The sequence below is a fragment of the Glycine max genome, chromosome 1 (genome assembly GCF_000004515.6).
Source record: "Glycine max cultivar Williams 82 chromosome 1, Glycine_max_v4.0, whole genome shotgun sequence".
Classification (NCBI taxonomy): domain Eukaryota; kingdom Viridiplantae; phylum Streptophyta; class Magnoliopsida; order Fabales; family Fabaceae; genus Glycine; species Glycine max.
In genome coordinates this window covers 7,188,158-7,213,802 of record NC_016088.4, presented here as the reverse complement: position 1 = coordinate 7,213,802, position 25,645 = coordinate 7,188,158, and the positions used below count along the sequence as shown (strand labels likewise).

The 25,645-nt window shown below is 34.9% G+C and overlaps 2 protein-coding genes and 2 non-coding genes across 4 annotated transcripts; 3 read left to right on the top strand and 1 right to left on the bottom strand.

Moving 5' to 3' along the window:
• Positions 1–243: 243 nt before the first annotated feature.
• LOC100796991 (uncharacterized) lies at positions 244–2,726 on the bottom strand. The gene is made up of 2 exons (NM_001317488.2): positions 2,526–2,726; positions 244–1,476 (listed from the first exon to the last, which is right to left on the bottom strand). The coding sequence occupies exon 2, from the start codon at positions 1,328–1,330 to the stop codon at positions 542–544; it is 789 nt and encodes a 262-aa protein (NP_001304417.2). The 5' UTR covers positions 1,331–1,476; positions 2,526–2,726; the 3' UTR covers positions 244–541.
• Positions 2,727–8,822: 6,096 nt separating this feature from the next.
• Positions 8,823–10,166, top strand: LOC113002190 (dnaJ homolog subfamily C member 14). The gene is made up of 4 exons (XM_026129260.2): positions 8,823–9,014; positions 9,220–9,306; positions 9,448–9,519; positions 9,891–10,166. The coding sequence occupies exons 1-4, from the start codon at positions 8,838–8,840 to the stop codon at positions 10,164–10,166; spliced, it is 612 nt and encodes a 203-aa protein (XP_025985045.1). The 5' UTR covers positions 8,823–8,837.
• Positions 10,167–16,717: 6,551 nt separating this feature from the next.
• MIR398A (microRNA MIR398a) lies at positions 16,718–16,833 on the top strand. The gene has a single exon (NR_048597.1). It is a non-coding gene; the product is annotated as a microRNA MIR398a (primary transcript).
• A 135-nt stretch (positions 16,834–16,968) lies between these two features.
• MIR2119 (microRNA MIR2119) lies at positions 16,969–17,104 on the top strand. Its single transcript, NR_048653.2, has one exon. It is a non-coding gene; the product is annotated as a microRNA MIR2119 (primary transcript).
• The last annotated feature ends 8,541 nt before the right edge of the window (positions 17,105–25,645 follow it).

The window sequence follows — 25,645 nt, the reverse complement described above, 5'->3', positions numbered from 1 at the left end:
ATACAGCAAAACAGTTTCATTGAAGTTTCTACATTTTCGAAAAAACACTTCCATGACCATTATGATTTATACTTTTTAATATATATCTTTTAATTAAAAAACATTTTTTTCTTTAAAATAAACAGTGACCATTACGGTACAGAATGAATAATCTGGCGATTTTTGAAATCAAGTTAATGAACAGGAAAACGTATGCCGAAACGACATTTAAGCTCAGGTCCAAATCAAGCCTCGACTTAGATATTGCATTAAACATTTTCTATAAGTATCACATAACCATAGTCATTCGAATACATGTACTTTTCGGCAAGTGAACCTTGTTCTTTGTACAAAATATTTAATTACCCACTTCAGAAAAAGGAAATTAAGAATAAAAATACAACTGCCAAAAAATAAAGTTCCTCTCAAGATGAAACTTAAAGTTGATACAAAAATTGCAAAAGCTATAGAGCCATAAGAATATAAAAACCTAAAAGTAACAAACAGAAATTACCAGAGTACGACAATCAATCCAGAGAAACAGTCTGCTGAAGGCTATATCTTAAGATGTTATTTCTCTTACCAGCCTCTGGATCGTAGGGTATGCAAAGTACAATACGAGAAATGATGGTATAGCAAAAAGAATAGTGACTAGAAAGTATAGGACTAAAATAACAGCACAGCAGGGAATTAAGAAAAGGGCAATCAGAAGGAAAATGACGACCAATGGGAACTTGGATGTAAAGTGAAGGAAGAAATCCAGAGATTTATGAAGGGAAAAGTGGTGTGTTTCTCCATCATTGACACCAACGTCGTGGTTAGATCCCAACAGTCTAGAACAAGGACTTACTGAGGCCCTTCTTAGGTTACAATTAGTAACTTGACTTCCCAGAAGGTTGCACTTGGGAGACCAAATTGGTTGGTTGTCCGTGCAAGTGGAAACGAGCTTATTCCTATCACCATTCAGGCTCTCGACCATCCAGAGAAGGAAGAAGTTCTTGCAAGGATATTTAAGATTGCCCTTGCAAATGATCCGGAACGATAACAGGTGGCACCATGGACAAGAAATGAAGAACGGAATCTTGATTTGCTGAGTAGGAAATTTCACCACTGCCCATTGCAGTCCCAAGACACAATTTTTACAGAGAGTGTGGCCACACCACAAGACATAGGGCACGTTCTCAACTATGTTGAAGGATTCCCAACATATTGGGCATTCCAGCCCTTCATCTCTGCTGGCATTAGAGCAGACCTCATCATCTGAGCATTCTGCAGAAGTTTGACTTGGCTGTTTGGAGCCTATTTTCAATCTAATGCTTGTAAGGGCATTTGATGCAAAACTCCACATCATGAAAGATGAACAAATTTAAAATGCAGAGGCAGTAATCATTGAAGCCATTGTCCAAAACAGAAGCACTTTCCCATGAACCTGGGCCTCGGCACTTTCTCTTCCCTTGTTGACTATCAAGCCCTTTCAAGTTTCATCTCAATCAAAATCTACAGAAAAAAAAATTAATTATTGCATGACTACATAAAATAAATACAACCGATGTTATCTTAAGACTTAAATGCAGAAAGAAAAACTAACACAATTTCCAACTACATTCAGTCATCAGTATATATCAAATTTTTAACAGCGCTTCTAACTCAACTAATCTGTCAAGCATTGTCTTACATCCAAGACAAATAGACTCATTAAAACCATAAGATTATGTGTCAAAATTGAAAAGCCAGAAATTTTTACAAGTTATAAAGGACATCATTAGCAAGAAAATAAAAAATTTGAGGAAAGAGATGGGGACAGAATTGTTGACAGTACTGTACTAGGTTTCTCCCATTTCTAAGAAGCATAATCTTTAAGACAACATGATTAAATTTATTCTAAAATTTTAACAACCCGGACTAAGGTTTTAAAAAACGACCACGACCACAATTTCAGCCATAACGTCAAGGCTGTTGGGCTCTCTGTGACCACAACTGTGGCCGCATTGGTCACATTGTCTGCAACTTCCTGCAACGTCAAGGATCCCAGTTTTTTAAAGCATTTGATCCAGACAAAGTGTTAATCATAAATTGTCAAGTTAAACCACCAAAGACTATCATATCACAGTGCCAAACCCCTAGCATTACTCTAACGCAAATGTCAAAAACCGAAAAAACCACACATTACGTGTTCGTTTCGCATTGTTAACCAGCCGTTATCAAGTCAAAGGAAAACAAAGAGCATAATCAACACAATTGGCCAACCGTTTTTAACTGAAGAAAGAGCAAAATATCATAACTAATAAAGTCTAACACGTTCTCAGCGAATAAAGCTGTTAAAACAGCATCATAACAAATTATTTCAATCACAATCATAACAATCTATTGAAAACAAAAAATCTCGAGAATCAACAAGTGAAATCATAACTAACAAAACCTAACTCACACTAGGTCTTAAAGCTAACCAAACACGGAAAGTACTATTCGAATTAAAAATTAAAAACTGAAATCAAAGTCGAAAAGGTGAAAATGCAAATTGCAAGGAAAAAACACAAAAGTCTCACCGTGAACGTGGAGCGTGGGAATCGAGAGCCAACGGAACGCGATTTCGGAATTCGCGAGAAATGAGAAAATGCAACGAATCTTGAAAGGGGGGAGGAAAGAGCAGAGATCGATAGAGGAAGATCGGGCTCTCTCTCTCTCTCTCTCTCTCGATCGCTCTCGGTCACTCTTTCTTTAACCGTTGCGAATGGCATGAAACAAACGGAAGAATAACGATGGAGATGAAATATATATATGTGATGGAGAAGGAGAGAGGAAACGACGTCGTTGAATGAGGTTTTGGTTGGAAAATGACGCTGGCGTTGCCTTATTGGTTATAATCGAATCGAACAAGAAACAGAATTGCAGACGCTACGCCGGTAAATTCAGCGTTTTCACCGGATATTTATATTAATTTTAAAAAAGAAAAAACAAATACAGAGTGTGCCTTTGCATGAAGAGAAATCATTTTATAAGTATTTTGCGTCAATTTTTATTATAAATAGTTAATATAAAGATAATAAGATGTGCAAAAATACCATTAAAAAAAACAGTATCCCAATTGTGTTAATGTCGGTTTAACTAATGATAACATTAATTAGAGCTGTGAATAAAATATGATTATTGGATTGAGTTTGAAAATTATAAATGACTAGGTCATCATCATTAGTATAAAAAAATTATATTTTACTTATTTTAAAATATTTTAAATTTATTATTTTTATCATAAATATATTTTTTTATTTCATTTTTTATAATATTTTTTTTAGATTTATCACACTTTTTCCTTCATTCCACTCAGAGGGAGGGATTTTGGTTTCTAAAAATCATTTTTTCTTTGTCTTTAACTTTATTTTTTCTGGCCAAATAAATAAATAAAAACATTGTTACCTTTTTTTCTCTCAACCAAACATACTACCAGGGTAACAAAGAACTAGCATTTCATTTTAGGGTATACCAAGGAAGATATGAGAAAGAAAAAAAATGATAGATAATAATTATTGTGATAAAAAAAATAGAAAAAAATAAAGTCAAAAAGAAATAAAAATAAGTATATTTTAATAATAACTATAACATTTATTCTTTTATGTGATGGTGTAGGCTTATTAAAAAATTTCCTAAAAAATAAATAATATATACATTGTCATCCAATTACAAATTATTATATATGATAAGTTTGTAAAACAAATGAACACTAGTAGTGAATGCTAATTAAACTATTTTTTTCCAAGAACAAATAAGAAAAGTCTCACATCACTAATTAGGAGTTGATGCAAAGGATCATTTCTAAACATCATCTTCCCTTGACACATTGATATATTTTGTAAGGACAAAATCATGATGACCCACTAAAAGCGAATGTAGACAATAGCTTGGATTTCAGTGATCTTAACGATGTCAGTGGACTTGAAGTAAAAAAAACATTCCACACGTTTTTTTAACACTTTTTGTCCACCTATCTAAGACTAAAACATTTTGGGAATTCACAAAAATCCAACTAAATAGGTACAATGACTAGGTGATCACATGAAAATCCAATGGATTTCATCCTTAAACATGAGCATCTAAACTCAATTAGGGAACGCAAAAAAAAATCCAAAACATTGTAGAACTATCACAGTACTTTGACACAAAAGAATTGGCATAACAAGAAAAAATATCTCCCTAGTAAACAACTTTGAAGCAAAATGCTCCAATAAAAGGATGGAAGTTTACAAAATAATATCACCATAATTGGATTCAAAATCAACCTCCACTTTTGTAAACCGAAAATAAGTTAAGCACATGTAGAATTTTTCAACAAATTCAGACATACTCATCTTATAGCTCATATTTTTTTAAATGTCCATAAAAACCTTCGCAATGGGAAGTAGTCCTAATACCACCAAAAAAATTCTCCCTTATGTGCAACACACCCCCAAATATGCTTCTTCAGATAAAATTCTTGAATTCATTTGTTTTCATGCAATCCAAACTTATCAACCATGTTAGCTCACAACTCTTAAAATTTATCAACCTCATAATCACTCAACATGCATTTTTTAAAATATGACAACATAGCATTAATATATTTACATTTGACATTGCATTGTGAAACAAGTGTCATGAGCATAACTGGTGATGTGCCTTATGAAAGGCTCTTTATAGCATTCTTCATTGTTAAGTCGTCATATGTTATTACCGACATTGGTACCTTGTCTTTCATTACTTTCATTAGTTGCTCGAACAACCAAACATAGGTGTCTTCAATCTCGTTTAGAAACAACATTCGTTGCAAAAGTTACAATTTGGTTTTGATGGTTCACTCCGGAGAAAATGATAAAAGGACACATATTTCTTCTTCTGATAAGTAGCAATAAATGTTAATGCATCACCAAATAACTCTTAGTTCACTTAACTTTCTCCATCACACCAAAATAAGTGTTGCAACCTTCTTTCTTCATCAACAGTGTATCTTACAAACATCAATGGGTCTTTCTTACCCATATCACAAATAAACTTTAAGGCAATATTAGCATTAGATTAGTATGATCTCCTTTGACATGAAATATGATTATGCACATCTTTTTTCCGAAACCCAATCTTCTTATATCCACCAAAAAAAATTTGCAAATGACCCATCATTTGAGAAGGCCTAATCCCAGATTTTTTTTGAATGTATCAACTTGCAAAATATTCATTACACTTAACTTCCTATGTGCTAGTAACTTGCCAAATTCAATTTTATCCAAAAAATCATGACTGTGTAGATCTGAAAAATCAATTACCCACCAACGACCATTGAGAAAAATATTAACACTGAATCTCACTTTACATTCATACCCAGTGTCCTTCTTGATTTTCACTCCCATGTTTCCGTCGTAAGCCCATTCTCTTCTCTACGTCCTTCTCGAAAGAAAACAAAGTTTTGTGGCATCTTTTCACCATTAATACTTTTATGAATTTTACTTTTGTGAACCGAAAAACCATTTAGTCTTGATCACCAAAATCATATCTTCCAACTTCATTGTTGCTTATATTCATCATGTCAATATTTACTATATCAAGCAACTCATTCATGATGATTAAATTGTCTTCAACACTTGGGTTTTCTTCGCTTGCATCAATTTTTTCACTTTCATCACCTACCAAATTACAATCCTCACCAACTGTAGCTTGCCCAGTAACATCAAACTCAAGTTGTCCTTCCCCATTTAATCCATCATCATCATCAAAAAACTAATTCATTAAAAAGCCAACTTCATGTTAGCACTATAATTTCAAATTTAACAACAAAATTAATCTGCTTCAATAACAAAAAAAACACTAATATATGACTTCAAATGTCATCAAACTTACATTGCGTACGGTTCCTCTTCTACCATTTACAACCACCTTTTCTTCCACTTCTACATTATTCTCTATAACTACACAAAACAATATACAATTTTGAAATAAAAAAATTACATAATTTGATGTGTATATTGACATATTAAGAAAATTGGAGGAAAAAATATGTGTACCATTGTGTGGTGGGTGAGTGTTGATTTACTATCTTGTCAACACTATAGTGCATCTTTATGGACAGAAAAATAAACACATGTCCTTCACCCAACCAAATAATAAATTTAACATTAATGTTGTCACAATTCAAAAATAAGTTTGAGCATTGTGATGGCTTCTCTTATCTTTCTGTGAATATAATTGTAAAATAATAATATAAGCAAACAACGACAATTTCCAATTCTTTTATGGAATCTCCTTCTATTCCTTATTTTGTCCTTATAAATGGCACAAAAAAAGCTAGTGCAACCTACATGGGGAAAAATTACATTGGGTACCTTCCATGATAAACTTACAACTGAGTTTAGAAACCATTTTATGGAACATCAAAACCCCCCAAATTGCAAACCAACCATCACGACAACTATAACAGTTATGACAAGTCTAATAACATCAACCACCCAAAATATATGTCATCCCATAAGATTACATGAAGATAAATAGAATATCAATCAAATTTCTTTCACACGGATAGAGACTCAACCATGAAACCAAGTGAATCATACAAACACAATAAAATAAAACAACAAAACATGATAACAACCTGAAGTTGTCTTCATGGCACTAGAGTTATGACCTCTTGCAACAACAACGACAAATTGCTTAGCCAAAAACTAGATCAAAGTTTGAAAAAAATGTAAAGTTTGGTGTTGCAAACACAATTGTAAAACAAAACAAGAGTAGATCTCTAGCTTGAATACCTCTTTTTTCTTTCACCCATTCACTAAATGTTCAAGATTTACCCAAAAAAGGGTAAAAAAAGATATTTCATACTTAATAAAATATTCATTAAAAGAAAACAAATAAAAAATCATTACCTGCACAACCTAGTATAACAAGATCTATTGCATGGTACAATTTGGACCATTTGAGCAAATGGTCCACCAGAGTTTTTCCCTTTTTGTTGAATCACAAAAGCATATGCATAATCTTGCATTTTATTTATTTATTTTAGCACTAGGTAAATACATTGACATTGCCATGATGGAAACATCTCCACCTAGGAAATTAAATTACAAGATGGGATAGTATAAAAACCCAGTGTTATCAAACTCGGCTCAGATTGTTCGAGTTGACCCATTTACCATTGAACTGAGCACCCAACCAGTCAGAGCCTCCTTTTGGATCAGATATGCAAGTGAACTGGTATATTTCGGTCTGACTCGAGTTTTGCATTTAAACTGGTCACTTAGTTGGGTCATGCAATAACGAGGATCTTCTTATTGCAAACAAAACGATGCTTCCCTCTTGGACAAAGACCTCACTTCACTAGTTCACCCAGCCTCCATAATCTTTCGTATTATTCTAGAATAGATTTCTATTTCTATTAGAAATAAAATTGAATATTATAACAAAAACAAAGAATAATAATGGCCTAACTGACATCGCTGGCGTAACCAGCTTCACAGGCGACACCATTTCCTTGTTGCAGTGTTGACAATGTTGCATAAGGACAAAAGTTGAAACCCACCAAAGTTAAAGAAAGGAAATATCACGAAGGAGTAAGTCAGAGGAAACATTTTGCATAAGAGAAAATGAAAAGGTGTTATTGTATTTCAGACTTGCTTGACAAATTTTCAATTTCAAAAATTCAAAAACATGATGGCACCGAATAGGGGCACACTGCCCCCATTATCCATAATTTAATAATGAGTTCAACTCTCAAGTTTCCAATACATTATATAATAACTATTATTATTATATATATAATAGTAATAATCATACACAACAAATAAAATAAAAGTAGAATTAATAAAAAAAAAACTCCACATGTAAATATGTCTTAGGTCTTTTTTTCATAAAAAGAAGGGTAAATGGTCAATTTCATCTTGTAGTTTTCACTCGGTGAAAATTTCGTCTTTGTACTATGGAAACAAACAATTTAATCTACAAATGTGCAAATATATCGACAATTTAGTTCAATTAACTTATCTCCCATTTCCATTAGCGTTGAGTGCATACATGACACATGAAGATCAACATGGCAAAGCCATGTGTGCAGGAGAACGTTCAACATTAACCAACAATGTTTTGGACTAAAATGTTAGTGAAATGTTTTTTAAAATGTTAATTTTTCTATTTTCAAACATAACGACTATTTTCATAAGAAAATTCTTTTTCTTGATTTCATGATAATACATTATTACGTAATGACACTTTGGTCCCCCAACATATATAACTTAATGACAAAATAGTTCATGAGACTTTTGTGAATTAAAAACGTGCAAGCAACAACTAAGACAACTGCAAACTATTATTCAATATATATGATGTTTATTGAGAATGTTGTTAATTGTTAATTTATATTAATTTCATTCATTCACTGTTGGAGGAAAGTATTTGCTCTCAAAGGGCACCAGTCATTGAACCAACTGTAGTTGAAGTTTCACCACAAGCTAACCCTCATGTTGAAGTTATAAATGTCCCATCATTTGTACCAACAACACTTGCGCAAGTAAGGATGAACATTCATTGTTCATGAATCATAATATATATATATATATATATATATATATATATATATATATATATATATATATATATATATATATATATATATATATATTCCAAAACAATGGAATTGTAATGACCAATGTTTTAATGGGGATTTTAGAAGATTTCTACATCATTATTTTGATGTGTAGTGTAGTCATGCATGTATTTTTCTTCATCTGGAAGGGGCAGTTTACTGTCTCTTGCCTGTGTTCAGTAGACTCTGAAGACCATTTAGAGAACCTTCTAATCTATTTTTGGATACAATTTATTATTCTCTTTTCTAACTTTGGCTGTGAATGCAACTGATTTGCCAGAATGGTAGGCATGGATTCTTTCCTTCAGGATTTGCACGATCTGATGCAGATGGCAAGGATCCATTTGGTGATTCAAGGCGAATAGCCTGCAAAAGATGTGCTGGCTTTCATGTCTGGATACACACCAAGAAACAAAAGTCTCGGGCAAGATGGTGCCAGGTTTCTTCTTAATCTTTTTGTTCTCAATAAAGCCTAGGTGGCATGCTTAACTGACAGTTAGTTGGCTAAGTCTATTAATAATTACAAAATATTTGCCAGTATTCTGTCTCTCTCAGCATGCTTTCCCTTAAGAGAGTATTTTTCATATGTATCATGGCATGTTGGCACTAATGTTTTATGGTGGGTTTTTTTTTTTTTTTTAAAGGATTGCCAAGACTTTCATCAAGCTAAGGATGGTGATGGATGGTTTGAACAATCTTCCCAACCATTTCTTTTTGGCTTATTACAGAAGGTGTGAACCAACCATTTTGAAAGTCTTATTGGATAACACCTTATAACCCATAGTTCAAATTTTATGAGTCAATTCCTGGTTCTATGAGATACATAGTCAGAATAAAATTTTGCTTAATAATTTGAATTGTTTTTACTTTAGGTTGATGCTCCTTCAGCATATGTGTGTGCTGGTAGCAGGATATATGATGCCACTGAATGGTATATCTGTCAGGTAATTTAGTTTTTTAATCTTCATATTTTGACCATATTTCATTTAAGAACTCAGTTGTTAGATGTGTGTGCGCGCGTGTTTGACATGCTTGAAAGAATTTGTTTCAGCTCACATAAGATACCAGGCAGGATTGTCTATTTGAAAAAAAGAGTTTTAAATATTGCAGCATAGTTTTGTTCTGATTTTAAAAAATTGTTCTCTCTAGCAATGCCATGTTTCATAGCAATATAGGCATATTTCTCTAGAGTCCAGATATGTAATCTCTATTTTAGTTTGTCTGGTTTGCATGATTCACCGAATAGCTTGCTTAATGAGACTTGTATGGAGATTAAAGATCCACAAGGCATTAATGATGAACATATTTATTGCAGGGCATGAGATGTCCAGCGAATACTCATAAGCCAAGTTTTCACGTGAACACAAATTTAATGTCCAAGCATAATTCTGGAAAAGGAACTAGTTCAGGTCAAAGAGGTGGGCATATGCCAACACCTAATATCGAAGAAACCATGACTGAGGAAGAATTATTTGAGTGGTTACAGAATGCAGTACATGCAGGTGCATTTGACAATTTTAGTGGCACTGCAACAAAGAGCCCATCTCCCAAATCTGGAAATGGAATGAAAAGCCTTTGTGATCCATGCTAGTGTATCAAATTAACAACTTACAGTTAATTAAGATGGTAGCTAGGATCGAAGAAAACTAATGGGCCAAACCAGATTCTCATTTATTTGGTTTGAAAATTTGGCCAAGGCCTCGTAGTATTTAGGCTATTTTCGTGTGTCAACTCTCTAGGTCTAGAACATGAAACCATCAAGCATGTACAGAGGAGTTCAACGCAGGAAATGGGGGAAATATGTAGCAGAAATTAAAGACCCTAAGGAGATTCTTAAACTTACTGGTACGATGACCTAAGCTGTGAAGACCATGGCGGGTCACAGCAGCTACACTTCTGGGAGATGCCACACAGGTCACAGGCACGGGCTCTCTCACGTACTCACAGCACGAGCTCCACTGCACACAATGGGCGTTGCCGAGAAAGCGAGGTTTCGAGGAACTTTCAGGGGTTTGAGGTGGGTTTTGAGAGAGCGAGGTTTCGAGGAACTTTCAGGGGTTTAAGATAGGGAGAGATGGGTTTGAAGGAGAGCGAGGTTTGAGGGAAACCTAGGTACAGACTTCGCGAAGGGCACAGTAGAGAGAGGGGTTAGAGTTAGGGCACAACAGAGAGAGGGGAGAGAGCGAGGTTCAACTATGTTGTGGAAAGAGAGAGTGAGGTTCAGCAGAGAGAGGGGTTAGTATATGGGCCACGCGCGTGAGGAACAAAGACGGGCTTATCAGAGGACCGTCGTTGTCTTGCATTAAGGTAACATTCTAAGGCGGTTATTTGTACGCTTTGTTTCTTTACCAAAAAAAATTATAAAGCAAGATGATGAATTAGCAACTTCAAGTCTTCAAGAATTCCACAAACTAGCAATCATCATTGAAAAAGACACCCTCTAACTCTGGTTCATCTAAAGACAAACTAGCAATTTCAAGAATACCACAATCATCAAGTGACCCAAAAGCATCTCTAGCTACATCCCACATTTTAGTTTCCTCTTGATGATATTGTGGAGTATTTCTTGAGAGAAGTCGTAGGTTGCTATGAACAAATACTAAATCTTCAGCTTTATGTGGTGCCATCTTGTTTCTCTTTAAAGAATGGATAAATGAATATGTACTCCAATTCCTTTCACAACAAGAAGATGAACAAGGTTGCGCAAGTAGCTTAAGGGCAATCTTTTGAAGTATTGGAGCATTAATGCCATGAACTAGCCACCAAGCTTTTGGATCCATTTGACCTCTATCATTTAAAGAATCAAGATCATCAAAACCTTATCTTCCATCTGAGAAGTTGGCAAACTCAATATTCACTTTCCTCCTTACATCCACATCAAGAAATAACCTCTTGAAGCATTTTAATCTTTCACAAGTGAGTTCCATGTCTTGATGTGGAGGAACTCGATTAGAATCTTCACTTAGCCATTCATGACTATAATATCTACAATTAAAAAGAAATATATACATGATTAAAATTTATGTAATTCTAAAAAAAATGTAAGTAAAAAAGTATAGAGTCAATTACCTAGGATTTAAAGAATGAGCAAAACAATGAAGAAGAGTGCTACTCTTAGTCCAACAGTCAATTAATATGGAGTGCACTACCTCATAAAAGGTTGATCCTTCACTCTCCTCATGTCTCTCATATTGATATATGGCGTTCTTCACCTTTTCAATCATTGAATCCCACATCTCATATACTAGATGGAGAGATGAAGCTTCCATATCTGTTCTTCTAAGAACATCATAGATAGGGCTAGTGAAAGAAAGAATACAATCAACCTTATCCCACCATTTATCATCCAACAAAGTATCTTTCACAAACTTAGCCTTTGCAACATCATCTTCCTTATAAGAAAACCATTGGTCACTAATGACCATCTCTTGGAGTCTTTTCTTCAATTGCTTGAATCTCTTGAGCATTACAATAGTGGAGGAAAATCTTGTTGGAGCAATGGATAGTAATTTCAATGCATTGAATGAATTGAAAATTGATAGTCTCATAGAGTGACTCATGACAAAGTTTTTCACAAACATTGCATCATTCGCAATTTGGGTGATCCAAGAACATTCTTTATAAGCAACATTGTTTTTTTTCTGTATTCTTGGCTACACATATGTTCTTCAAAGCAAGATTTAATGTATGGACAACACATGGAGTCCAATAGATGGAAGGAAACTCAGCCTCAATTATTAAACATGCTGCTTTACAAACGACTGCATTATCCGTCACTATTTGCACAACATTTGAGTGTTCAACCTCCATAATTACCTCCCTCATATGTTTAACAATGAAATCCTTGTCTTTGATCTCATTTGAACAATCGATGGCCTTTAAAAACATAGGTCCACTCTTCGTGACAGCCATGAAATTAATAAGAGATATTCTTTGCGGGTCACTCCATCCATCACTAACAATGCTCACACCCTTTTGACTCCATGCATTTTTAATTGGTTGTAACAAATTCTCCACATGTCTTCTCTCATTTTGAAGTAATGTTGTCCTTAATTTATTATAACCTAGAGGTTGGTAACCACTGATCTGATTGTTGGCAGCATAGGCAAATGCCTTCCTATAATGAGGATTTCTTGCTAAAAGAAAAGGCAGCCCCAAAGAATAAAACATCCTAGCAATTTCATGATCAAGTGTCTCTCTAGCTTGCAAATTAAAGACATTTTCTACAGATGATGTCTTTTTCTTTTTTGGATCAACACCAAGAGTGTTTGTATCCATTTGGTGTTGAGTAGAAACCGGAGACAATGACACAGATTTTGTTTTTTACCTCTCCACCCTCAATGTAACCTCATTGTCTATCTTCTTCAAATCTATAAGTTTGACAATTGTTACCTTTTGACAAACTCTAACTCCATTTCCCGTCATCTTCAACAAGTGTGCCCTCACTCTAGTGTAAGACCCATTAAAGGTAAAATCACAAATATTGCATTTTATCTCATAATTTCCACCACCACCTACACTTTTTATCTTTGTAACATAGATCCATAAAGGTTTGGTATCATCATCTTGTTCTTTAGCTTGACTAGGACTAGAAGCACTCATCTCTACAACTATTTAAAAAAATAAAAAATGAATGTAAACAATTTCTAAGTAAAAAACAAACAACAAAAAACAATTTCTAATCAATGTTGTTCTTGTCTTACTGGCCATGTTGTAGCTTAATTTTATTCAAAACAGGACTATTCAAAATAATTTTAGTTTTTGTAAATTATTTGTTTTATTTTTTAATTTTTAAACAATTTAGATACCTCTTTTAGCAAATAATTTTTTTTAAGAATAAATAGGAAAATAAAGAAACATTCAAATTCATAGAGATACTACATTCAAATTACTTTTTATATTTTTTGAACACAAAGAAAGAGAAAGAGTTAACGCATAAAATAAAGAAGCAGCAGATAACAAAGAAAGAAAGAGAAATTTGCTTTTTACAACGAAATAAAGAAGTGGGGTACATGCAACAGCCAGTGGATAACAATTAACAACACAAAGAAAGCCAAGGAATAACAACACAAATATAGAGAAAGAGAGAGAATATGTAAAAAGTTTAAAGCCATTTGAACAAAGTGGAACCACACTAAACACGGACAAATCAGAGGTGAAGGACCCAAGGCACATCGTCATTAACCCTTCAAAGGCAGCGAGAAAAACCAGAGGCAGCGAGAAAAACCAGAGAAGAAATAGGGAGCAAGGGCCTACCTGCGCGAGGAAGGAAACGGACGCGACACTTTGCAGCAATGGAGGCACTTGCGAGAACAGCAAGGAGAAGACGTAGAAGAGCTATTCTTTTGGTAAGCATTTTTAAATAAATAATAAAAATACCTAAGGCTTGTTGGGCCGCGATGCGCGTGTCTACTTGGTGGGCCGCGTCCAACCGCGCATGTCTTACTGTTCAACCGTGTCCGATGACAGCAGAAGCAACGGACACCGCGTCGCACCGGAGTCGTACTCGCATGGGTGTCCAGTGCGAGTCTGACGCGGGACACGCCGGTGATGTGCCGCGTCCGTGCTTCTTAGCTTTCCAGGTAGTTCAATTTCTTTTGAAAGCAGATACTACTGGATTCCCAAGTTCTGCACCTTCTTGAACTTGCACCTTCTTGAACTTGCACCAATTGGGAGGTCCAAAAGCTTAAATGGCATATAACCCATGAACACAATTTGCTCCCAAACCCCATTCTTGATAACATATAATCCAAGAATGACCAGCTAATTGAGTCATATATATGCCTTCTAAAAATTAACTTTGAACATAAACAACTTTTTCTGATATCTCCTATCCCAACCCACCAATTCGCTAGCCACCAATGCACCGCCTAGAATCTACCGTTTGGGGAGGAATGCTGTTTGGCAGGGAGAGATAACTGATGGGAGAACTTTTTTAATTCTCAAAGTCAACAGTTTGGATATGATCTTGTGCATGCTACTAATCAATGATATAGGGCAAAAGTCAACAAGACATAGTGGCTGATTCAACTTTGGAATAAGAGTGATGAAAGATGTAGTAATAGACTTAGGAAGAGAGGCATTATAATAGAACTCATGAACTATTGTACACACATCACCTCCCACGATGTCCCAAAACTCTTTAAAAAAACTCAGCATTCAACTTGTCGGGTCCCGAACTTTTGCCATTGCCACAACTCCACACTGCAGCTTTTATCTCATCACTAGAAAAGGGGTTGCAAAGTCTCCACTTCAGAGCAACTAGGCTTCTTAAACTCAATGCCATCCAAATAATATTATAGAACATTAATTTCCTTAATGTTTGAGTTGATTTTTTTTATTATTGTTATTAAAGAAATAATCATAAAGTTTTCTATCAGATAAATGAACACCTTCGTTGTCTTATTTTAGTGGAAGTGAGGTTAGGATGGGAAAGGTAAAGGTGGATAATTTTTTTATTTTTAGTAAATTGCAAGAATATTTGCAGCTTTCTACCAAATTTTATCATTTTTTTTTTATCCAAAATGTCTTATTCATTTTAAGTTTTTTTTTGGAAGGTTTAATTTTTCATTATAAGTTGGAGTAAATGAGTTTAATAAATTGCATGCATTATTATAAATACTTTATATTTAAGTTTCAATTTTTATGAATAAAAAAAATCATTTTAATTTGATACAGCCTAGCTTGCATTGTGTTGGTTTTAGAAGTTGGGCTAGAGACTAATTTGTTAGGGCCCTTACATTTTGCACGCCCGTGGTTCCCTACACTTCCCAATTTTCTGAATATCCCTAAACTATCCTTGTGTTGTTTTAAGCTTTCCTTTCTTCAACCTTTGCTCGAAATAGCTCCGTGTTGCATAGCTCCATCAATATCCATTACACTCTTCATGTTTTCAAACCAACGTTGCATCGGCAACATAGCTGTGTGAATCTTTTCGTAGCTCTGTCATCATCCTTCACACAACTGATGTTTTCAAACCAAGGTTGTGCCATGTGAACCTGTGTTCTGCAGTGGTTGTTCCAGAATTGTATTTTTTTTAACTTTTTAACACTTCATTTCTGGAATAGGTATTCTAGAAGAATATAAACACAATTATGGAAGATCTTTTCTAAAAATATCTAAGTTGTAATCCAGAGTGGGTATTCTAGAATTGTATTTTTTTTAACACTCCATTTCCGCTACAGGTGTTCCATAAGAATATAAACGCAATTATGGATGATCTTTTCTAGAAATATATAAGTTGTGTTTCAGAGTGGTTGTTCCAGAATTTTATTTTTTAACACTTCATTTTTGGAATAGGTATTCCAAGAGAATATAAACACAATTATGGAAGATCTTTCCAGAAATATGTAAGTTGTGTTCCGAAGTAATTGTTCCGGAATTGTATTTTTTTAACATTTCACTCAGTCATTAAGGATAATTTTGTCCACACACAGGTGTTGGGGGGTGCAGGAAGCACCAAAGAGCATGCAGGAAGTAACGACCATTTGTTGGACATGGACAATTCAGCTTAATATTAAGTTTTGGGCTTTTTGATCTGGTTCTTCAGTGATAGGTTTTATTTTGAAAATACGGGATGCCACTAAAAATGACAACATCTTCAGTGTTTGAGTTTGTTTCTTAAGGTAAGCCACATCACAAATTTCAATAATGTGGAAACGATGTGAACATATCTCTCATGTTGTCGATAGAATGACAACATAGTGAGTCGATGTCGGGATACAAGCCATTATGAATCTCCTCAAACATATTCATACAAAATAAAAATTTAATTCAAATACCTTAATGTAATGATTTTTTTTTATACCATCAATCAATTATAAATTATTATTATTATATTAAAAATTATAGACTTTTGCTATAAGTAGTTTTAAAAGTTATACTTATGATGTCATTTAATTATCTCATTGTATAAAAATCTATATACCAACATGTTGTGTCAAAATTAAACTAAAAAAAATTCCTATAAACTTAGAAAACTAATGGTGTTTTCTGAATGGCAACATAGTGAATCCGTGACAGGACATGAGGTCTTATGTCACCCAACCAAGTTCATATAAAAAGAAATATCCTGAGCCTAGAAAGTGAATGTGCTGTTTTGCTCATTCAAATGTTCCTCCAAGTCAAGTCCATATGGTTTATCTCGGAGGAGTGAATCTGAGAACACAAGGCTGGTTTGCACTGCTATATCATCTATTGGTATAAGGTGAATTTACTTTGTGTTCTCAGGTCACCCCTTTGAGCCAACCTGTTGACATATACCAAAACATGAATCCTTCTCACTTTGCTTCTCATCTTTTTTTATCACCACATCTTGTTATAATGTCTTCAGATTTCAGGAAATGTTGCAGGCTGGATTTGTGGATGGTATAGACATCAATGTTGTTATTTTTATACTTCATTTTTTATACTTTAATTTCCTCTATACCTCACTTTTATTGGAGAAAAAAGAGAATAGAAAATAGTGGATTTCTCTTCTTTTTTTCAATCAAAGGGAGTTGTAGGGGAAAAGTTTAGAAAATGGCGTGTAAGAATAACATCATTGTGGAAATATAAAGTGGCTGCAATCATTTGCACAATTTCAAGTTGAAGAGAAAATGACAACTAGTGCTTATAACATATAAGCATCAGATTTAGGAATACAAGAGGAAGATTCTATTGGCACGTATTTTCTTCTCTAGTGCGAGACACAAGACATAGCCTTCCTTTTTCTACTTTTTTTTTCAAGTTGATGACAATATAATAGAGTTTAACTATGGTATAAGTTGGGAGGTTTCCTTTTTTCTTTTTTTGATACAGAAAAATTAAGGACCCTTGAATGCTAAAGCAGAAATGCAGTTACTAGCTACACGAGTTTCCAACAAAGTACATGTTTGAAGTTGTCCTTTTGCTACCTATTAAACATGAGGAATACAGATATCATAGTTGTCTTCAATTCTGATCTACCAATACATATTCTTTTTTTACTATACTATCAATTTTATGTCGCACCTACTCTGATAAGAATATATTCTACATTCAACAATTGACCTCCCTACACAACTGCCCCATCAAAAATTGCAAACAGAATAATGAAAAGTTTGCTAAATCAGCACACAACACACAACCACTTCCTTTTGTCAATCAATAAATGGCATCATACATAACATTAGTATACATAACTTCCACATTTCACGCACTGATCAACTTAATATAGAGTTTGCCTTCTTTAATTTGCATGGAATCCAGAAGGTTGTCAAAGCCAAATGGGAACCAACAAACTTGCAGTCATCATACCAAACTTCTGCAGAGCATTCAGCATTGTGTATTCCTTTAGATTCACATGCATAATGCATTTGATTATGCTGTCTTTGATATGGTACCATGATCCTTAAATGCAAAAAGGTCATAGTCTACCAAGGTTAAAATCTATGATAAAAGAATGTAATACTACCATGGTTCCAAAGATTTGGAAGAGCACTGTGTTATAGAGAAGATTGGACTAGTGCTCTCTATTCAGGAATCAGGTAAGTTTCTCATTACCACAAAATATAGAAGAATTTATATAGCCCTGCACTGGCTCATGTTATAATAATAGAATCTGTATAACCCTTAGTCTCATTGATATTATTAACACCTCAGCGTTTGTGTCTGGACTGCTCTCTTGCTGTTTCTTCAAACAATATTCAATGCTGGTAATATCATCAACAGATTTACGAGGGTTGCAGATGAGCTTTTTGGCATGTTGGTGTTGTTCATTCAAGAATATGAAGGTAAGTTTGTGATATCTCAATTTAAGGTCAAACTAAAGATGGTTTGGCATAACACACATGTCACATGGAAAAGGACTTCTGATACATGTTTGTGGAAACACAGGGAATGGTAAAGGAGTTTCATGTTCCTAATAATGAAGATCAGACAACAGAACAAAATCAATTTCAGTGGCTCTATGGAAACGGGTTACTGGGAATTATATTCTCATTTGGCCTTCTCTATACTGCATTGAAGAGCAGAAGAACGAGGTCCTGGCTATACAGGGACTGATCAAACCTCGAGACAAAATCAATTGTGAAATCTGAATCAACAATGTTTAATTAAAACATGCATTGGTGAAGATTTGATATGTATGTGATTGCACGTACCATGAGAAAGAAAAAAAAAAAAAAAGCAGAGCTACAAAACATTATGTTGCTGAATTTCCAAACCTATGTGTGATTTACATTTAGATAAAAGCTAAGCATCATACTTTGGCAATCAAAATCACTAAGTTATCTACTGCAGCATGAATATATTATGAAGTAGCATTTCAGCCTGCACAACTTGGCTAGTTAATATTCAAGCCAATACATGAAGTAAAAGAGTAATTTCATATTGATAAAATATGGCTTCATCGAAGTAATGGTAATTTGAGTTATTAATCAAGACACAAAAATAAAAATAAACACCTATAATTTGGCATGGAAGCCAAGATTGATAATATTGACTTCCCAACATGTTGTCATGTACCTTAGAAAATTAGATATTAGCATTAATGGTAATGTTTTATCTAGTTCATATCAATAGCAACGTCATCTATCATCTCATTGCCCCAATTTAAAATTTGGCTACATGTCATGCTAGAAAAATGTAATAAAGTCACTATTAAGGCAAGCTAATTGTAAACAATAACAAGGTGATAAAATCACGATGGAATATTCCTAAAACAGAACATAATGATGAAATAGCAAATTCATCAATCTGGCTATTACTTTCTCATGCTTTAATATACCCAAAGAATTCCACAAATGTGTCAGTCTCTTCTCCAGCTTGGTCACAAGACCGTGAAAGTAAAGACTCTGTATAGACAGCCACGTGGGATCGAAAGGAACCATAACCTTATGTAACGCATGGAACATTACAACAAGATCGACTCTCTTGCAACAGTCCCTTGTCATCCAAGATCCATTCCGTTTTAAGGGATCTGTTTTTTTTTTTATTATTATTAATAGGGAGAAAGAGGCACCATGTTTTAAATAAATAATAATAAAAAGAAAAAAAAAGATTTAGAAGTTAAAAAAAGAGTTTGATGTTTATGTACTTACAGTATCATCCAATCACAAATCACCATTTGAATTACTTTAAGATAATTATTTTAAAAATCGATAAATTTATCATATACGTGAATTGTGATTGAATAATTATGTTTTACACCGTATATAACCATTTTTCTCTATAAAAAAATAAATAACATGAGAATAGGTAGTTATTAAGAAAGAATAGTAAAAATTTAAAATTGATAAAGGTAAATTTGTCTAAAATTTGTGAACACCAAAATGGTATGAGCACAGCACCAAAATAGTATGAGCACAACACATCAAAAGGGGGTAAATTTGTCATAAACATCAATACATTTGAGGGAGAACAGCTCTGCTAGATTCCTAATGTAATGAATGACCAATATGTTTGAGGAAGGGATTTATTTCAAGTTTTTGTGAAAAAAGTTGTGATTTGCTTACAAGTAGAAGCATGAGCATCTGCAAAAGGGACTGTATATTTCCCTCTCGAGCTATTGTTTTCCTCTCTCTGAATATATCAATTTGTTCTCTATGCTCACTTGAGGAGGATTCCCAATTATCATCTGGTTTGTATAAGTTATTTCTCTGTAAACTCTCATTTATTATATAAAAATGTATTAGCTATGGAAAATAATCGAATTACAAATTTCTCAATGGAAGGACCAAAACAATTACTTAGAAAAAAATCCTTTTCTACACCCTTTAAAAATTTGTTTTAGAATTGATTGTATCTCTATAGAACCATTTTCTATCAAAGAATTGCAACAAACATCTTTTATAGAAAGTGATGATGACAAGTGTTTCCTTACTTCACTTCAATGTATGTTTTGAGCTTCATTTGCTGCTGAGTGCTATCCTGTCATATGTAGTATGCACCATGTGTTATCATTGAAGTATCAATCTCTAGGAAGATAGTTGATGGAAGAGGGGCCATTAACTTCAACATTGCTTGGTTCTGCTTAGTCTGGAGTGTTCCATAATCAAACCATCAACTGCTTGGGACTCGGAGGTAATGGAGAAAACAAAGAAATTGAAGTCGAGAGAATGGGTCAATGACAAGTGCAACAACCTTGCTGTAAGATTAACCTTTCTACATCTTGGATTGTACTTTAAAGTTTATTATATATTAATTTGGTGAAGGATAAAAATAGGTCGATTGACAAATGTTGTTGTCCCTTACCCTAGGACATTTAGGCTGATTTTCTACAGTAGACTAGGCAAAAAAAAAAAAAAGCAAGGATTCTCAAAAACAATCATTTTTGTTGATCCTTAGGCATTTTATTTTTGTTTTATGTTTTTTTAGCACTGCAGAGCCTGTTTATACTGTTGTTAATCTTAGCATGTGAATATTTTGTTTTGACTACCTTATTCCTTAAATCATTGAATAAATGCTAATCATGAATATATCTTAGCATGTGACCAGGATACTTGTGAAAAGAAAGGAAAGGAGTTGTATTTTATTCTTTAATTTTTTTGCTACAGGAGTGATTTCATTGCTTCTTACATATTGTATTTAGTACTGAAAACTGGTTTCCTTTTAGCATGAAAATGGGTTATAATCTCTAATCAAAGTTTCCCTTAATACTAACACTAGTGCTTGGCTGGCTACCTAGTGTAAAAGTATTATTTCGGGTACTGAGTTTACTTTGGTTGTTTGTCCCTATCTTGGTGAGGAACTTAATCTACAATTTCTGCTTTTAGGGAGGGACTAAGTTTATGATCATTGGGAGAGGTCTAAGATTTTCTAGACAAAAAGATGCAATACATGTACAATTTATTCAATCCTTGTTTCTTGTTTTTATCTTTCTAATACATTTGGTTCCTTCTAGTGATCGAGAAACTAAGTATTCGTTATATTTCCCTTGTTTCTTGTTTTTATCTTTCTTTTAATACATTTTAGATGTTAGTGATTTAAATCCTTGGTTAGTATTCTCTCTCCAAAACAAGAAGCATTGTTGTGTGCTGCACACTTTATGTGTACCTTTCTTTAAATTTTAAAGTATTTTGCTCATGTCATATGCTTCTAAAATGAAGTGCAGCAATGATTAATTAACTATTTTCAGTTTCTCAGTTCATTTAACATCAATATACGCTTCCTTCCTTCTGTACAACTTTAACTGAGAATTAAATCATGTGCTCACTCGAAGGTCAAATCCCTTGTTTAGGCAGGCATTCCTCATAGAACTGATAACAATGGTTTTCTTAAGATTTGAAGGCACCTTTACTACTTTATCTCTTGATTATTGTGCATTTTGCTCTTGCATTTCTCATGAGCTTTGTTTCTCTTGAAATAATTTGTTTGGTATTCTATGTGAACATTGTTTATCCCAAAGATCTTCGGCATTGGTGTTCTGCTATTAGTCTTTTTAGGGAGTGTCTTTGATATCAAGTATAAAAATAAAAGTTAAAATCAATATTTTCATATTCTAATGTTCTTTATTTGATTTTATTGTGCAGGCGTGCCACTAAGGATGGCTCATCTATCCCTCTTGGCTTTGTCAATAATAATTACATATATTTAGCTGATGTTGGAAGTACAAATGAGAAAGGGTTGGATCTCAAACAGAGGAGATGGGTGAGACAGGACCTGACTTTTCTGCTGTCATTTTTCATGTTGTCCCTGTACTGTCCCATTAAAATAACAATGCATAACAGTTGTGTTAATATTTAATGGTGATATTTAATTTTAAAAATCATGAAAACTGTATAATTTTAAATGACAGCACAAGGACAACACACGAAAGGACAGCAGATAAGTCAAATTCAAGTGGGACAATAAAAAACAAACATGCAGTGTACAATCCTCTAATATGCCATTAAGTCAATCAAGTACTAGCATCATCAACATGGTCCTAGTGTCATTAGTGGAGGTAGTAGGACCTGTCATGAGAAATTTAAGATTAAAGTATTGTAATATAAGCTGCATTTGATCATTTTGCTGCCTAATTTGTTCACTTTGGATGTAAACAGCATTTAATATGTTAGTTAGTACTACTTTTTTCTTGAAAGTGAACAGTATTTTTTAAGACATGGGATCCTAACTTTGCTCATCAACTCGCGCCAGCTTTGATTTTCAACCTGTCATACCCTAATTTCGTCCGGGAACCTTTGCTCGATGACGTGCGACCATTCTTTGGTCCTCGTGAGGTGCTTGGCACCCATCATTAGGCAATCTGTGAAGTTTCAGGACATGCCGGAAAACCAAAAAAATATTGATGCGCAATCCGTAAGTTTCCGTGACACACCGGAAATCAAAAGGAAGCGTCGTTGCATAATTAAGTGAGGTTCCGTAACATTCTGTAAGTCAAAAAGGGGATGATTATGTAATCCGCAAGGTTCCGTAACAATTACGGAAAGAAAACAAGTATCGTTACGAAATTCGTAAGTTTCCGTAACTTTACGAAAAAAGAATCACCAAAAAAACAGCAGAGGGGGTGAACTTAGTAAAAATGGGGGTGCAAATAGCACCCAGGCCCATTTGGGCCCTCCAGAAGATTCCTCCAGAAGGCGGTTGCTTCTGGAGGAAGCAACCCTGCTCGCCTGGGCGAGCTGGGCGGCAAGCATCTCCCCTATTTTGCTATAAATAGGGGAGAAAATGAAGAAGAAAAGGATCCCAGCCCCTTAGGCACTTCTCTCTCTTTGGAAATTGCTTGGAAAAATTGTTTCCGTGAAGAAAATCTAAGCCGAGGCGCTTCCGAAACGTTTCAGTAACGTTTCCCGTGAGGAATTTCGCAAAGATTTCAACCGTTCTTCGACGTTCTTCATTCGTTCTTCATCGTTCTTCGATCTTCAACGGGTAAGTACCTCGAACCAAGCTTTTCGATTCATTCTATGCACCCGTAGTGGTCCACATTGTGTTTCGTGCATTTTGATTCTCGTTTTATTGACTTTTTATACCCCCTGTTGACGTGCTTAAGCCATTTTACTTAAGTCATTTCTCGCTTAACTTAAAAATAAAATAAATTTCCACCGAACGTTTGAATTGTATTATCCATTAGCTTCGGTTAAAATAAATTCCGACCGTTCGGTCATGCCGTAACCACGTTGGAAATCAAAAAGAGGTAAAAAATAATATAATAATCAAAAAGACATCTTTTAGTAAAATAAAGCGGAAAATCAATCGGACGTTTTCTCTTTGGGATTTCTCGTCCTTAATCGAATTGATTAATAACTAAAGTGAAACTAAGGCTAAAATCAACTCGCCTAGTCAAGCTCGTCCACAAAAATAGGCTTTTGAAGTTTGTCATTTCAATTTCTCACTAAGTAAAAATGGATTATTTTTTAAGGTCCAACGCCTTGAAATGATCACCTCTTAAAATCAAAAAGAATCACTTGATAAGGAAAGAACTACGTAGGTCTGATTTTCTCATCCCAAATTGAGGAATACGTAGGAGCAAAGGGAAACACCCTTGTCGACCACAAAAAAGAAAAAATATAAAAAGGGTATAAAGGATATAAGAACATAAAAAGGAACATAAAAATCAAAGTCATGTTTGCACATTCGATTAAAGGCTGCCGTCCCTTAGGACGGGCGTGTGGGGTGCTAATACCTTCCCCGTGCGTAAAAACAACTCCCGAACCTTTCACTAAAAAGTTCGTAGATCGCGTCTTTTCCGGTTTTTCCGACGTTTTCCTCAAATAAACGTTGGTGGCGACTCCGCGCGTATTCCTTTCGTGGAACACGCATCCCGCGAGTCTCGCGTCGCCCTCCCTCCGAAGGGTAGGTTGCGACAGTTGGCGACTCCACTGGGGACTGTTTTTTAGAGAGTTAGGCCATTTAATCTTGTGCAATGTTTTATCATGACTTTCTCCTTTGTTGGTTTCCCTTTACTTTTTTTATGTTCTTGTGTATATAAACTATTTGTTGCTTTTAGTGTGTTTTAAAATGTATGCATGAAGTAAAATATTTATTCATTTGATGCACACAAACACCAACACTATTTGCACACACTGTGAGTGAAAAAGGGCCCTATACCCGGGTTCATGGGAGCATAAGGAGTGGAGGTGAATCTGTGATCATGCTAGGTCTCCGACTTGCTTGATTACAGTGAACCCTCATCTAGAGCTTTTCTCTTTGAAAACCTATTGTTGCTAGTAGTCCCTACTGCTACAATATGTTCTTCAAAGGGGATGATACCTCTAGAAACCATCAAGAGAGATATAACTACCTTGGGGATTATTGCTAAAAGCCTAGTTAGTTCTCTCCCTTATAGGTCCCTTAAATAGGGGCACGAAGCAAACACGCTGCGTGCCATTTTGCACACTGCCATGCATGAGTATCATATACCCTTTTGCTTATGTTCGGTAAATATTGTCATACTGTGCACATTCCCGCATTGTGTCTTTTGCATAGGCATTGCATATGGGTTCTGTCTTGATCCCTACTGTAAACAAACCAACGGAGGGTCCATGTCGCCTTCTTAAAAACGTGCGTTGGGGGCATTTTGCTACCCCTAGACGTCGTATCTAAGAAGGGGACAAATTCCCCGGACCCCCGCATTCCTAGATTGCATCTGTGTCATATGCATTCCATCATGCATTCATCCATTCCACCCATGAGATATCGGAGTTTTGATTTGCACCAGCTTTTATCTCACTTTAGTAAACATGGGAACAAATCAAACCGGCAAGAGGTTCTACCAAGTCAAGGTCAAAAGCCCAGATACCACCAGCATCAAGGAATTAGGGCGGTTGATGGAACCCCTCCAAATGCAAGCCTTCCGCAAGACTTACGGAAAAATCTTAGAATTGACCATAGCAGAGGTGTCCATAGAAGCCATTGCATCACTTACCCAATACTACGACCAGCCCTTGAGATGCTTCACATTCGGGGACTTCCAATTAGTACCAACCATTGAAGAATTTGAGGAAATTCTAGGATGTCCTCTCGGGGGAAGGAAACCATATCTTTCCTCCGGGTGTCTCCCCTCTTTGAGCAGAATTGCAACTGTGGTCAAGGATTCAGCCAGAGGTTTGGACCGCATAAAACAGACTCGGAACGGCATAGCGGGCCTACCACAGAAGTACCTAGAAGACA